Below are 15,594 nucleotides of genomic sequence, written 5' to 3' on the forward strand. Positions count from 1 at the left end.
CCAGACCTTGTCTTTGAAAATGTTCAGCTTGATAACCAGTCCCCTGGATCACTAGATTTCTCTTCCTTCATCCCTCAGTTACAGGGTATGAACAAGGGGTCATACAGGGTATGAACAGGGGGTCCATGGGGGAAAATTCATTGAATGGGCTTTGCAGGACTAATGGGTTTCCTTTGGCTCTTTAAAATCTTCCCACCAGGCTGGCTCTCTAATACTGTAGCTAGGAGGCCTTTCTCTCCACTGAGAACTAACCAGAAAAATAGTTCACGTGTGTGTGTCTCATGAATGCATATTTGGTTTTAATCTATAATAATTGGTTTGCACTCTTGAAACTAAAAAAAAAAACAGTTCGTAGAGTAAAAAATACATATACTTTCATGCTTAGTTCTGTGTGCTTTAACAGGAAATGCATTTCTTACACTTTTAAAATGAGCAATCACACGTATAATCAACTTGGTTAAAACTTCCTTCCTGGTAACTGCAACACTTCCTCTGCATCTGGATGTGAAGGGAGACCCAGAAAAGCGGAAGAGTTTAGAAGCACACTGGGTACGTTTGAATTTGTTTTGTTTTTAGAAATTAAACAAATGATCCTTCAACATCGTCGCCTCTGCTGCTTTATCAGGTATTGCTTCCTTCTATTTTTTGCCCTTTGTTGGGTCTGACTCGGAATAGTGACACTTCCTTCTCAGCCAGAATATTTTTATCTGGAACTGCTGTCGTTCTTCTGACGATGCTGCCGCTGACTGTTTCATCATCTAGTCCAACCCGTTAGTCCAACCCGTGTGTGTGGATATCCACAAGGTTCCGGCAATAGCTTTGCAGGTGCATCAGTCCTTTTTTGTTTTTGTTTGGGAGGAAGAGGGAGGGCCAGCCAGCCTTCAAGTTCTTACAAATGCATGATTCGCGATTTGCTAAACAGTGTTTTTAACGTCTCTCTCTCGTAAAAGGAGAAAGCTTCACAGCCTCAACCATGAAAAGCAGTGAGTATTTAGTCAGCCAGTTTTCTTCTGCATCTCTTATCTTGTAAGTCTGTTTGATGTCATGAAGGGAGAAGAAATTGCTGTGTATTTGCATGTTGCCTAAATTTGGACCTATTTTGTTTCAAGTTAGTGCCAGTATTCGCAACTTACAGTTCTCTTCTTTGTCATTCTGTAAAGTAGCAAAAGACCAAATAGTGAAGGGCTTAAGCTGCAAGAGACAGTTCTTTGGGACAGTTGGTTTCATGTATTTAGTAAGTGTAACTTCATAATATGTTGACAGAGGGACTGTTGACTTTAAAAATAAATTTAAGTCAAGATTTGAACAGAAGTTTGGATCTAATGAAACTTGCCTTTCTTACCTTTTAATCAAACTCTTCTTTTTGGTATATATCAAATGCTCCACTGTTTCTTAAGTAAATAAATAATTACTTATATATTACACTAACATTAGTCCTTGAAGAATAATATTTTCTTAAACAGGAATTTTTGTTTCACTAATTGATTCTTATTTAGAATAAGAACTACTAAATAGTAAAATCAAAATACCTTATTCATATTTCAATTTTAATATGATAAGCATTTCAATCATTATTTGAAGAGTTTCACACTACAATAAGTAACATTTATACTTAAATGCTTTGTGAAAGTAGGTCCTTATTAACTATTTGTGGAAATAGTGGATAAATTATTGAGAATATATTGGTGAAGTCTAGTTATAGAGATGAAAATATTAGAGCAAAAGGAGGTTAATAGTCAATAGGGGTCCCAAAGCAGGTCCTTCCTTCCAACCTGTAGGCTCTCCAGAGGTAGATGAGATGAATTGGTACAAAGGTAACACTACCTGAAAGTTCATATTTGGAGAGTACAGTCCTGGGGACTTGAGCAATGACAGCCAAGATGCTTACATATTTCATGATTCACAGTAATAAATATCTGCAAATGTTCTTGAGAGGAACTTCACCAATTCTGATCTTTTTGAGTTTTATCAATGAAATGACTACCTCTCCTCACTAGAAAGAAAAAAATGAAGAGAAAAAAAATAGACAGGAAGTTGACGAGGGTGCAGATACCTGATTCAGATAGTTTGAAAAGGGATCATGAGGCAACTTGGATAAGGTGTCTGAGTCCCCCAGGAGACATGTGAGACTGAACAAAGAGGAATAAGCCAAAGGCCTGCTTTCAAAGGGAGTTGTTTCAGCATCTTACATGGCACCTTGTAAACCAGGACTTGATGCTCTAACTGGATTATTTGACTCATCCATGCATTTCAATATGCTTAAAACAATTACCAGTTAGAGCCATTAGTTCATCAGACAGCATGCTAGATCAGTGCTTGACCTCTCTCTTTTTTTAAATTAAAATTTCAAACATAACAGAAGTAGAGAGAATAATCAATGAGTCCCCATCTACCCATGGCCCACATTCAACCTTATTTAATGCTCCTGTCTACCCTCTGAAGTATTGCTAACACCATTTGATGGATAGGAAACAGGCTCAGAGACTATTTAAGCAGCTCCTTCCCCAGTTTCTAAGTGGTGGGGCCAGGATTCCTGGGCCCCTATTCCAAACCTCCTGTGTCCTCCTGCACACATCCCTGTCATTCGTCTACACCTTCTCCTTGCCAGCTCACGGGCCACCATAAAAGGCAAGCACCTTCCCTCTGAAGAGCCCTCTGTTCTTCTCTCTGCTCCCAGGTCACCTAGGGCATGGAGCTGGAGAACCATGAACAGCCTGTGGTGCTGAGAGAGGACAACTGCCGCAGGCGCAGGAGGATGAAGCCACGCAGCACGGCGGCCAGCCTGTCCTCCATGGAGCTCATCCCCATTGAGTTCGTGCTGCCCACCAGCCAACGCAACACCAAGACCCCTGAAACGGCGCTGCTGCATGTGGCCGGCCACGGCAACGTGGAGCAGATGAAGGCCCAAGTGTGGCTGCGCGTGCTGGAGACCAGCGTGGCCGCCGACTTCTACCACCGGCTGGGCCCCGACCACTTCCTCCTGCTCTACCAGAAGAAGGGGCAGTGGTATGAGATCTATGACAAGTACCAGGTGGTGCAGACCTTGGACTGCCTGCACTACTGGAAGGTGCTGCACCGGAGCCCCGGGCAGATCCACCTGGTGCAGCGGCACTCGCCCTCAGAGGAGACGCTGGCCTTCCAGCGCCAGCTCACTGCCCTCATCGGCTACGATGTCACAGATATCAGCAATGTGCTCGACGACGAGTTGGAGTTCACACGCCGCCGCCTGGTCACTCCGCGTATGGCCGAGGTGGCTGGCCGCGACCCCAAGCTCTACGCCATGCACCCCTGGGTGACGTCTAAGCCCCTCCCTGAGTACCTGCTGAAGAAGATCACCAACAACTGCATCTTCATCATTATTCACCGCAGCACCACCAGCCAGACCATCAAGGTCTCGGCTGATGATACCCCTGGCACCATCCTCCAGAGCTTCTTTACCAAAATGGCCAAGAAGAAGTCCCTGATGGATATCCCCGAGAGCCAGAATGAACAGGACTTCGTGCTGCGTGTCTGCGGCCGCGATGAGTACCTGGTGGGCGAGACTCCCATCAAAAACTTTCAGTGGGTGCGGCAGTGCCTTAAGAATGGTGAAGAGATTCACCTGGTGCTTGACACTCCGCCGGACCCAGCCCTGGATGAGGTGAGGAAGGAAGAGTGGCCACTGGTGGATGACTGCACAGGAGTCACTGGCTACCACGAGCAGCTAACCATCCACGGGAAGGACCATGAGAGCGTGTTCACTGTGTCCCTGTGGGACTGTGACCGCAAGTTCAGGGTCAAGATCAGGGGCATCGATATCCCCGTCCTGCCCCGGAATGCAGATCTCACGGTTTTTGTGGAGGCAAACATCCAGTATGGGCAGCAAGTCCTTTGCCAAAGAAGAACCAGCCCCAAACCCTTCACAGAGGAGGTGCTCTGGAATGTGTGGCTTGAGTTCAGTATCAAGATCAAAGACTTACCCAAAGGGGCTCTGCTCAACCTCCAGATCTACTGTGGCAAAGCACCAGCTCTGTCTGGTAAGGCCTCTGCAGAGACCCCCAGCCCCGAGTCCAGAGGCAAAGCTCAGCTACTCTACTACGTGAACTTGCTGCTCATCGACCACCGATTCCTCCTGCGCCACGGCGAGTATGTGCTCCACATGTGGCAGTTATCTGGGAAGGGGGAAGACCAAGGGAGCTTCAATGCAGACAAGCTCACATCTGCCACCAACCCCGACAAGGAAAACTCAATGTCCATCTCCATTCTCCTGGACAATTACTGTCACCCCATAGCCTTGCCTAAGCATCAGCCCACCCCTGACCCGGAAGGGGACCGCGTACGAGCAGAAATGCCCAACCAACTTCGGAAGCAACTGGAGGCAATCATAGCTACTGATCCACTTAACCCTCTCACTGCGGAAGACAAAGAATTGCTTTGGCATTTCAGATATGAAAGCCTTAAGGATCCCAAAGCATACCCTAAGCTCTTTAGCTCAGTGAAATGGGGACAGCAAGAAATTGTGGCCAAAACATACCAATTGTTAGCCAGAAGGGAGGTCTGGGATCAAAGTGCTTTGGATGTTGGATTAACAATGCAACTCCTAGACTGCAACTTTTCGGATGAAAACGTAAGAGCCATTGCAGTTCAGAAACTGGAGAGCTTGGAAGATGATGACGTTCTGCATTACCTGCTTCAACTGGTCCAGGTAGGGGAGGCACTCATCTCAAGGAATTTATCTGCATGTACAGACAGGCGCCATATTAAGCCATCTTCCAGTGCACATTGTCCAAAGAGAGTCAATGATCAGTCAAAGTAGGTCTACTTTTTACTACTCAAAGAGTAGTAAACATTCCCTTTTACTTTTTTTCTGTCTTTGAGGGCTTTCCGACCAGCATTTTGATGACGTGAATAATTCCACTATTTTAGGAGAACTGGCCCAGTGGGAATGAGAGTTTACTCTGTTAATGATAGACTTGACTTATTGAATGCTCCCTTATGCCAAGGCTCCAAGTGATCTACGTATTTTTCATGTATTATCACATTTAACTCTCCCAACAATGTTGATAGCAGTCCAGTTAACATTTGCATTTTATATATATAAGGAAACTGAGGCACTGAGAGGTTAAGTAATGTGCCCGAGGTCACATATTTTGAAAGACAAACTCAAACCCAGAGATCCGATGACAGGTCTGCTCTTTTTATTGCCTCCCAATATCTGCATGTATGCACAATAGTATGTCCTAGAGAGAAAAGGTCATACTCTCTGATCATGTTTGTCACAATTCATAGAGTAACATCTCAATTCTGGATGGGACCTTGAAAGCCCCTCTCTTTAGACAGGTCTGGTACTCTGTTTCCACTCTTCTTCATATGCCTTTCCCTGGGTCCAGAGAGACTAAATCATTTGTTAAAGGTTTCCTTAGGAAGTTAGATAAAGGAGGACTGGTTCTCTTGCTCACTATAGTCATTCTCATAGTATATTGTGCTGCTTGACAAGGAGGAGGGAAGACAGGAATTGGAAGAGAATTCTATTTTACAGAACAGATGTGTTCATTCATTAATTCAACAACTCAGACTGAGTGTTTCCCCTTTTCTGGTTGCTGGATATAGAGAAGTGATCAAAACACAGCTGGACTTTGCCCTAGAGTAGCCTGTAGTTCATGGAGAAAGATATCAAATAAGTATACATACAGGCAGATACTGAATAACATATTGTGACAAACGCTTTGAGGAAAAGCTATAGAATGTTATGAGAAAATAGTCAGGGGTCCTGAGGACACTTAATTTACATTGAAGAAGCTAAGGACAATTCTGAGTAGGTGATGTTTTTCAGGCTAACTGTTGGACACCAAACTGTCTAATCATTATCTATATTTATAGGCAGTTTCTGGAGTTTTCTGATGCAAATTTTGGATAGTCTAAACTTTGAATCTTCACCTTCCCATTACTCAGATACTTGAAACATAGCTGGCCTTTATCTTTATCTAATCAAATATAACCAAAGTTTTTCTCTGCCCATGAGTTCAGAAGCTAGCCTAAACACTAATGAAAATTTAATAAAAATGAAAGTATCCTCAGTTTTATAGCTGTCCATAACAAAAAGAACATGAGGCAAATTTGCAAGGGATCTGTTTCAAATCCCAAGGCCATCATGAATTATTTTACATTGTCATTTTCACAAGTGAACTTTGCAGCCTTAGAAAATGAATAGTATTCTTCTTAGAAACGTGTAAATAAAAGAGGTCAGTGATATTAACATTGAGTTTGTGGTCCTAAATTTGAAGAAGAGTAGTCATTTGCAGATATGGCCAAATGACTAATTCATTCCTGATTAAAATGGTCTCCTGGTTGAGACCTGCATCATCTTTACAGAAGTGAAACATGAAGAAGGTCAAAAAGACTCACATTTGGGTTAAAAACTTGGTAACATTTCTGAAGTGACTACTGGTGGCTAAATAACCACATTCTCAGAATTAAGATCTTAACTACAGTTACAGTGGCAGCAATTTGAGCATACGTCATCTTTGAAAGCATGGGGATAATTGAAATATTATCAAGTCAGTATTGATCATTTCCAAACTGGAAAACCAAAGTAAGGATTAGAAATCATACCCAAAATTTCCTAGGCCCTAAAACATAAAGTGAATGGAAATTTCTCCTGTTTCTTAGGGAAAAGGATAGACCATGTCTATTTATAAAGGAAATACTCCTGAGATATTTAATTTTAAACTTCTCTTTATGCTTATAAATCCCATCTATCCTGTAACTTTATATATGCACCTCTAATAATCAAACAGTATTTGTTAATCTTACTGAATTTAAAATTATGATCTATTGCATACGTACAGAAAATGATGTAATAAATATCCATGCACCCATTAGAATTTAATTATTTTTCAGGGTTTTTTTTTTTTTGGCTGAGTAGCATGTGGGATCTTAGTTACCCCATTAAGGATGAACTCGGACCTCTGAATTGGAAGCACGGAGTCTTAACCATTAGACCATCAGGGAAGCCCCTACATTTTATTTTTAAATTGCCCAGGCTGCCCTGGGGAAGCAGTTGAGGTTGGGGGTGGTGTGTGGCAGAGTCTGGGGCAGCCACCTACCTGGACCCTATTTTTTTTTTTTTTTTTACTTTTAATTTGTTCTTTTCTTTTTTCAGCCATAGGGCTGCCACCTATGTAAATATCTCCATATTAGCCAAGTGATGCGAAAACTACTAAACACTGCTAAACCTGAGGAAGCAGATAAAAGAAGAGATTTTCAGGCAAAAAAACCCCTGTATACTCTGAATCAGAGAAGGGAGTGATGATTAGTCTGTTGCAGTAAGAACCTGAGAGGCAGTTCACTGACTTGCTAGTGAGATGCCAAGCACATATCTTGAGCAGAAGAGGAGCTACACAATTTTTAGGATCTTTATATCTAACAGATATTTTTCTCCCCAAGTATACAATATCCCCACTGTCTATTTTCTTCCCAACAACCTTTGTTCCTTCCACTTTTATAGATTTGTCTCCATCTTTCTCTTTTCTATCCTTCCAATAAAAATCAGGTAAGCCCTTCATGGGAACAAAAGCCCTCACCTCTTCATTTTTAAAGTTATCGAAAGCACATTATTGTGAGTCAAGAGTTCTGGCTTCTAATCCTGGTCCTTAAGCAAGTGGTTCACTCTGGCCCAAAGTGTCCTTGAAGAGAAAAGGCTGAACTTAAATGATTGGTCAGATTCTCATCCTCCTATCCACACAAACCCACTAAGGCAGAGACCAATTTTTCTCCATTTCCTGTTTCCTGATTAACCAATGGAGAATGCAGTCCTACAAATGCCAATGTGTTCTTTCCTTAGGCTGTGAAATTTGAACCATACCATGACAGTGCCCTTGCCAGATTTCTGCTGAAGCGTGGTTTAAGAGTAAGTACCTCCATTTTGATAAGAGCATGACATTTAAAAGGTTGTCGAGAATTGACTGATAGATCTGGAGCATTAGTCATAATAATTTTAACCTTCTTGTTTCCACCCTCAGAACAAAAGAATTGGTCACTTCTTGTTTTGGTTCTTGAGAAGTGAGATTGCCCAGTCGAGACACTATCAGCAGAGGTTTGCAGTGATCCTGGAGGCCTACCTGAGGGGCTGTGGCACGGCCATGCTACGGGACTTCACTCAACAAGTCCAAGTAATCGACATGTTACAAAAAGTCACCATTGATATTAAATCACTCTCTGCCGAAAAGTATGACGTCAGCTCCCAAGGTACGGGTGGCTCGATTTTCTTGGTGCTCTTTCCAAATGCATTTGTCTCCAAATATCATCCCTGGGATCCTTCTTCTTCTGGAAGGCAAGTCACACCTTCCTCAGGGTAGCCAAGAATACATTTTTAAGTTTTCTGTCTTTCTTCAGTAAGCAAATATCAAGTTCTCCCTTTACAAGTTAATAAGTTTTGAAATTACATTTATATTCTAATGATGAATGTATGATAATAGATGTTAAACTCTTTGAAAAATTAAAACTGCATTATGCAGATGTAAGATGTATTTTTAAAGAGCAACTGTGCACGTACGCACACACAAAGATTAGTTATTTCCAAATATTTACCCTTTCTGCCCCATCTTTCAAAACATGCATATAATTTTCAAATCTTCACTCTTTCAAAGTAATGAATTATTGAGAATTTTTTCAATTTTTTAATATATATGTATATGTATACATCATAGGTTGTAAGATGTATATATATTTATTTATATATGTGCTTCTTATAAAAAATATATATCACCCCCTTTATGTTCCAGGGTTGTCTTATCTCTAAGAAATTCTAAATGAATCACTCTTCATCTATATTCCCATTGGTTTTGGTTGATATTACATTAAATTAAAGCTATTAACACATTTTTCTGGTCTATTGAGCTGTATGAACCTTGAGCTAGGAATTATCTCTTATCATGCTTGTATACCTAGATTCAGCATTATAGCTCGTAATGGACCCTCACTAACATACTCAACCAATTTTAAGCTTTTGAATATTTTGATTTTCCATTTTTCCCTTTGATTCTTTTCCAATATACCAATAATGCTCTCTCCTAAAAATAATGGTGATAATAATCTTCACTTTTTTGTTGTTGTAAGAAAGAAAGGGGAAAATTTATACTAACCTCCAGTCTGTTACCCAGGCAGTAATTTTCCATTTATATATTTGCCTTTAGAATTTTGAGGTTGTCATATTATTTCCATACAACCTAACTTCCTCTTTTGAAAAGAATTTACCAAACCCTAACCAAATTCCATTTAATATGGTCTTCAGATATGTTTCCTAAATCAGATGGCAGTTTAAAGTTTCATATGTTGGAAAGAAAACTATAGTAATTCCCTAGCATTATTCATAAAGCCTCCTTCTGTACCTGTCTGGGTATGCCATTTCTGTCCAACTGTTGGACAGTTTCTGTCCCCTGTTGCAACGTGTGTGCATAGTTTTTTGCTCTCAGTAAGCCTGTCACCCTGAAAGGTTAGTTCCTCAAGGACAGAAACCTACTCCCTTTTCTCCTATTCTTCACCTTACCAAATGTATAGAATGTTGTGAATATGTGTGACTTCAGGAAATGTTGTAGGTGATATTGGTAATTTCTTGCACTCATATAACTCTTGTGTGCTTTTGACAATTACAGTTATTTTCCAACTAAAGCAAAAGCTTGAAATCCTGCAGAATTTGAATCTCCCCCAAAGCTTTAGAGTTCCATATGACCCTGGACTGAAGGCAGGCGCACTGGTGGTAGGTATCATCTTGATATGTCTTGACAATGTCTCTGCCTGCTTCATCAGGCCTTAGTGGATAAAAGCTGACATTTACAGAGAGACAGGGAAGCTGGAAAGTCCCTGGATGGGCTTCTGTCAAGCCGTTCCTCAACAGCTAGATACTAGGAACCTCAGCACTGGGCAATCTCCCATCCATTTTAAGTCAGCTTTCTTGAGGAACCATTTGTATACAATAAAATGTATCCATTGCAAGTTTACAGTTCAGTGAGCTTTGCCAAATGTACACAACCACATAACCATCACCACCACTTCCAATTATTTTGGCCACCTGATGTGAAGAGCTGACTGGTTAGAAAAGACCCTCATGTTGAGAAATATTGAAGGCAGGAGGAGAAGGGGATGACAGAGGAACAAGATGGTTGGATGGTATCACCAACTCAATGGACATGAGTTTGAGCAAGCTCTGGATATTGGTGAAGGACAGTGAAGCCTGGAATGCTGCAGTCCATGGGGTCACAAAGAGTCAGACATGACTGAGCGACTGAACCGAACTGAACCATCACAAAATCAAGACAGAGAATATTTTAATAGAAATTTGTAGAAAAAATTCTTTTGTATCCCTCTGTGATTAGTCCTGTCCTCCTTCCGTACTCCATCCTGGATAACAGATCTGTTTTCCATCATGAAATTTTGCCCCTTCTAGAATGTCACAAAGTGGAATCATACAATATGTACTTTTTGTTATAATCAATCTTTTTAATTTTAGCCATTCAAATGGGTATGAAGTAGTACTTCACTGTTATTTTTAGTTTTATTTAGTTTCATCATTCCCTAATGATGTTGAGCATCTTATCATGTATTTATTCTTCATTTTTTTTGAAAAGCTTCTTTTCATATCTTCCAATCATTTTTAATTTGGGCTACCGTTTTATTCTTATTTACAAGTTATTTATATATTCTGGATATAAATCCTTTATCAGGTATGTAGTTTACAAATATTTTCTCCCAGTCTATGGATTACTTTTTCATTTTCTTATTAATGTATTTCCAAGAGCAGAAGATTTTAATTCTGATTAAGTTCAATTTATCATTTTTTCTTTTATGGTTCACACATTTTTTGTCCTAAGAAATATTTGCTTCATCCAGTGATTTTCAACCAGGGGTGAACCCCCACCTCCTCCACCAAAGGATGTTTGGTAATGTCTGGAGACATTTTTGATTGTTCCAACTGGGACCATGCTACCAGCATCCAGTGGGCAGAGACCAGAGATGCTGCTAAATATCCTACAATACACAGGACAGCCTCCCCCACCCCCCACAAATAAAAAATTATCCAGTCCAAAATTTTAGTGGTGCCAAAGTGGAGAAACACCTCCTAATTCAGTATGCCAAGTTTTTTCCCTAAAGTTTTAATTCTCATATTTAAGTCTTTAATCCATGTTTAATTTTATAACAATTAGCAGTAAGCTGGCTCTTTAGCAAAAGCATACACTACCTACTGTCTTTTTGAAGTTAGAAATGGGTGCATGCTCAGTCACTTCAGTCCTATCTGACTCTTTGCCAGGCTCCTCTGTCCATGGGCTTTTCCTGGCAAGAATAGGGGAGTGGGTTGCCATGCCCTCCTCCAAGGGATCTTCCCCACCCAGGGATCAAATCTGCATCTCCTGCATTGCAGGTGAATTCTTTACTGCTGAGCCACTGGGGAAGCCCTAGAACTTGGTAGGAATAATGATATAGTAATACAGCTTCATATCATTTGGGTTTTTTTAAGATCACATTTTTGATCCATAATGAATTCACTGTTGGCTAAAACTCCTAAGATTTTCTATTTGGAAAGAGTGGCTGCTAAATCACCTTGCTCCCACCTTGAATTCATTTCGATGTTATGTAGGCTTTTTGGAGGAGAAAGGCATTGTATAATATCTGAGTGCAAGAGTTTCATTTATTGCTGTTAAATTTCATCTTATTAGATTTGGCCTAGAATTAGATTGCATCTAATTTTGCAACAACCATGTTTAGACACTATGGTAGCAACAGAACTCTTTTTTCAAATTAATTCTTAGAATGAGGCCAAATATATAAACAAATAACGGCCAAATTGCCCTGTGTTAGAGGGAACATAAAAGTACAAGAGTCCTATGAGAGTGGAATATCAGAAGATAGGATATGCCATGCCTCTTAGGCACTCCACAGATGCTTGGGTTTCCTGGGAACACACTTTGAGAAGCGTTTTAAGCATTGTGAATTGCTTTCACTAGCATTTTTGGATTTGGTGAAAATGCCATGCACATTTTTACCCAAATCACTAAAATCCTTCAACTGAAAACTTTTTCCTAGGTGTTTATAGTGATGCTTTGCAAGAAGATGTATGTCTCCACAATGTGTTTTCAATTGTGTGTAGGAAACACGTGGCTGTTTTCTTACAGATTGAAAAATGTAAAGTGATGGCCTCTAAGAAAAAACCTCTGTGGCTTGAGTTTAAATGTGCTGACCCTACAGCTCTATCAAATGAAACAATTGGAATTATCTTTAAACACGGTGATGATCTACGCCAAGACATGCTTATTCTACAGGTATACTGCTGCTAAGGATTTTTTTTTCAGTTGTTCAAAACAAGAAGTCTGTACTAGTTGTAAAAAAAAAAAAAATACCTTCTACTGACCCTGTTCCATTCTCCTATTTTGTATAATGAACAGTGATCAAAGATACCATAATAGAGTTTTCATGGGGGGAGTATGGCCACAGACCATTAGATATGAATCTAGTGAGCCTCATGGTTCTGTCCACTCCTGAAGAGATGCATATGCAGCATTCCCAAATAAGCTGAAACACATCCCGCACCTGACTGCTTTTCTATACACCCCATTCCTAGTGTGGTAACGTGGAATAGAAATACATTGACCCCCAAGCATCCACTTTATTCACATTCATTGATTCATTCACATTCATTCATTACACACTCAATGGACATGAATTTGAGCAAACTCCAGGAGACAGTAAAGAACAGAAAGACTAGCTGCAGTCCATGGGGTTACAAAGAGTTGGACACGACTTCACGACTGAACAACGAACAACATACACTCACAGATGTTCTCCTTACATACATCACCTTTGGTATATATCCACATACACAAATTCAAGTGAATGATCTGACAGGATGGAGGGAGAAGATGAACAGGGAGATGATTGGAGAATTCATGCAGTTTACATAACAAGAGTGAACAGATTTTTAAAACAGAAGGTGGATGACGAAGGTATCAATGTTGATCATTTTCATATTTTTGAACATACATTTTAGCTTTGCAGATTTGTAAAGTAATATTTACTGTACCCTAGTTGTTCAATACTGTAGAAGTAACATAATTTCTAATATGTCATGTAGTTGATTTAAAATAGGCAAGCCATGGAATCAAAACTATGGTACAAATGAACTTATTTATAAAACAGACTCACAGATATAGAAAGCAAAACTATGGTTACCAAAGGGGAAAGGGTGAGGGGGATAAGGTAGGAGTTTGGAATTAACAGATACACACACTACTACATATAAAATAGAGAAACAAGGACATATTGTATAGTACAGGGAACTCTACTCAGTATCTTGTAATAACTATAATGGAAACGAATCTGGAAAAGAATGGGAATAATAATCATACCCACACTAGAGGGTTAATGCAAAGGATCAACATAAAACAGTCTCAGTGAATGTCAGGTGTCATCATTGTCATTGTCACTGTTGCCCTGGTTGGAGCCCAAGAGTGCCTTATGGATAAAAATGTGTAAAGATGCTAGAATGGGACTTATATTTATTATGGAAAATATACATAACTAAGAATAATAGATGAATCATGGCTAAAACCTACCCCCAAAGAAATCCAACTTTCCTCTTCTCCAAAGTACCACTCTGGAGCCAAAACTGAGGCTCCCAAGGAAGGGAAACATTAGAGTACCAGGTTGACAAATAAAAGTACATTCATTACTTATATATTTTACATTCACTTCAATATTTTGTGTTACCAGAAAAGATTGTTGTCATTTTTAATGGAGAAGAGAAATACATATTTGTAAGAGAAAAGTTTTTGTGTTTTGATGCCCAGATTCTACGAATCATGGAGTCCATTTGGGAGACTGAATCTTTGGATCTGTGCCTCCTGCCATATGGTTGCATTTCAACTGGTGACAAAATAGGTATGTGGGGACCTCGGGAGATGAATAGACTGCTCAGCTCATTTGAAAGGCCATCGTCCCAGGGGACATCCCTGGTGGTTCAGTGGTTAAGACTCCCATTTCGGGGGCATGAGTTCAATCTCTGGTTGGGAAACTAAGATTCTGCATACCACATGGTCCCCCCAGAATTTTTAAAGACCGTCATCCCTTCAGTGTAGGCTTTTAATAAATGAAAAATTACAATCATAATCCATGTAAAAGGAAGAAGATATCCCAAGGCTAGTGAATGTGACTCTCAGTTTAGTATGGACGTGTTGAAAATACATGAATGCATGATTGAATTCCTTGTGACTACATATGGAAATGATTTTTTTTTTTTTTTTTTTTTTTTTTTTTTTTTTTTTTTCTTTTTGAAAGTGCAATTTTTTTTTTTTTTTTTTTTTTTTTTATTATTTTTTTTTTTTAATTTTATTTTATTTTTAAACTTTACATAACTGTATTAGATTTGCCAAATATCAAAATGAATCCGCCACAGGTATACATGTGTTCCCCATCCTGAACCCTCCTCCCTCCTCCCTCCCCATACCATCCCTCTGGGTCGTCCCAGTGCACCAGCCCCAAGCATCCAGTATCGTGCATCGAACCTGGACTGGCAACTCATTTCATACATGATATTTACATGTTTCAATGCCATTCTCCCAAATCTTCCCACCCTCTCCCTCTCCCACAGAGTCCATAAGACTGTTCTATACATCAGTGTCTCTTTTGCTGTCTCGTACACAGGGTTATTGTTACCATCTTTCTAAATTCCATATATATGCGTTAGTATACTGTATTGGTGTTTTTCTTTCTGGCTTACTTCACTCTGTATAATAGGCTCCAGTTTCATCCACCTCATTAGAACTGATTCAAATGTATTCTTTTTAATGGCTGAATAATACTCCATTGTGTATATGTACCACAGCTTTCTTATCCATTCATCTGCTGATGGACATCTAGGTTGCTTCCATGTCCTGGCTATTATAAACAGTGCTGCGATGAACATTGGGGTACTCGTGTCTCTTTCCCTTCTGGTTTTCTCAGTGTGTATGCCCAGCAGTGGGATTGCTGGATCATAAGGCATGTCTATTTCCAGTTTTTTAAGGAATCTCCACACTGTTCTCCATAGTGGCTGCACTAGTTTGCATTCCCACCAACAGTGTAAGAGGGTTCCCTTTTCTCCACACCCTCTCCAGCATTTATTGCTTGTAGACTTTTGGATCGCAGCCATTCTGACTGGCGTGAAATGGTACCTCATAGTGGTTTTGATTTGCATTTCTCTGATAATGAGTGATGTTGAGCATCTTTTCATGTGTTTGTTAGCCATCTTTATGTCTTCTTTGGAGAAATGTCTATTTAGTTCTTTGGCCCATTTTTTGATTGGGTCATTTATTTTTCTGGAGTTGAGCTGTAGGAGTTGCTTGTATATTCTCGAGATTAGTTGTTTGTCAGTTGCTTCATTTGCTATTATCTTCTCCCATTCTGAAGGCTGTCTTTTCACCTTGCTAATAGTTTCCTTTGATGTGCAGAAGCTTTTAAGGTTAATTAGGTCCCATTTGTTTATTTTTGCTTTTATTTCCAATATTCTGGGAGGTGGGTCATAGAGGATCCTGCTGTGATGTATGTCAGAGAGTGTTTTGCCTATGTTCTCCTCTAGGAATTTTATAG

At 39.9% G+C, this 15,594-nt stretch overlaps 1 protein-coding gene across 2 annotated transcripts in view; it reads left to right on the forward strand.

The window, feature by feature from the left end:
- The first annotated feature begins 515 nt into the window (after positions 1-515).
- Positions 516-15,594, forward strand: part of PIK3CG (phosphatidylinositol-4,5-bisphosphate 3-kinase catalytic subunit gamma) — a 42,209-nt gene continuing 27,130 nt past the window's right edge. Inside the window, exons 1-7 of one of the 2 annotated variants that reach the window (XM_055590244.1) lie at positions 516-983; positions 2,678-4,684; positions 7,823-7,888; positions 8,001-8,226; positions 9,633-9,736; positions 12,147-12,293; positions 13,818-13,908. In XM_055590244.1, coding sequence (XP_055446219.1) covers positions 2,690-4,684; positions 7,823-7,888; positions 8,001-8,226; positions 9,633-9,736; positions 12,147-12,293; positions 13,818-13,908 — 2,629 coding nt within the window. In that variant the 5' untranslated portion in view covers positions 516-983; positions 2,678-2,689. The remainder of the gene's footprint in view (positions 984-2,677; positions 4,685-7,822; positions 7,889-8,000; positions 8,227-9,632; positions 9,737-12,146; positions 12,294-13,817; positions 13,909-15,594) is intronic. The other variant, XM_055590243.1, reaches the window with a different exon arrangement.

This window comes from Bubalus kerabau, chromosome 8, assembly GCF_029407905.1.
Source record: "Bubalus kerabau isolate K-KA32 ecotype Philippines breed swamp buffalo chromosome 8, PCC_UOA_SB_1v2, whole genome shotgun sequence".
Classification (NCBI taxonomy): domain Eukaryota; kingdom Metazoa; phylum Chordata; class Mammalia; order Artiodactyla; family Bovidae; genus Bubalus; species Bubalus kerabau.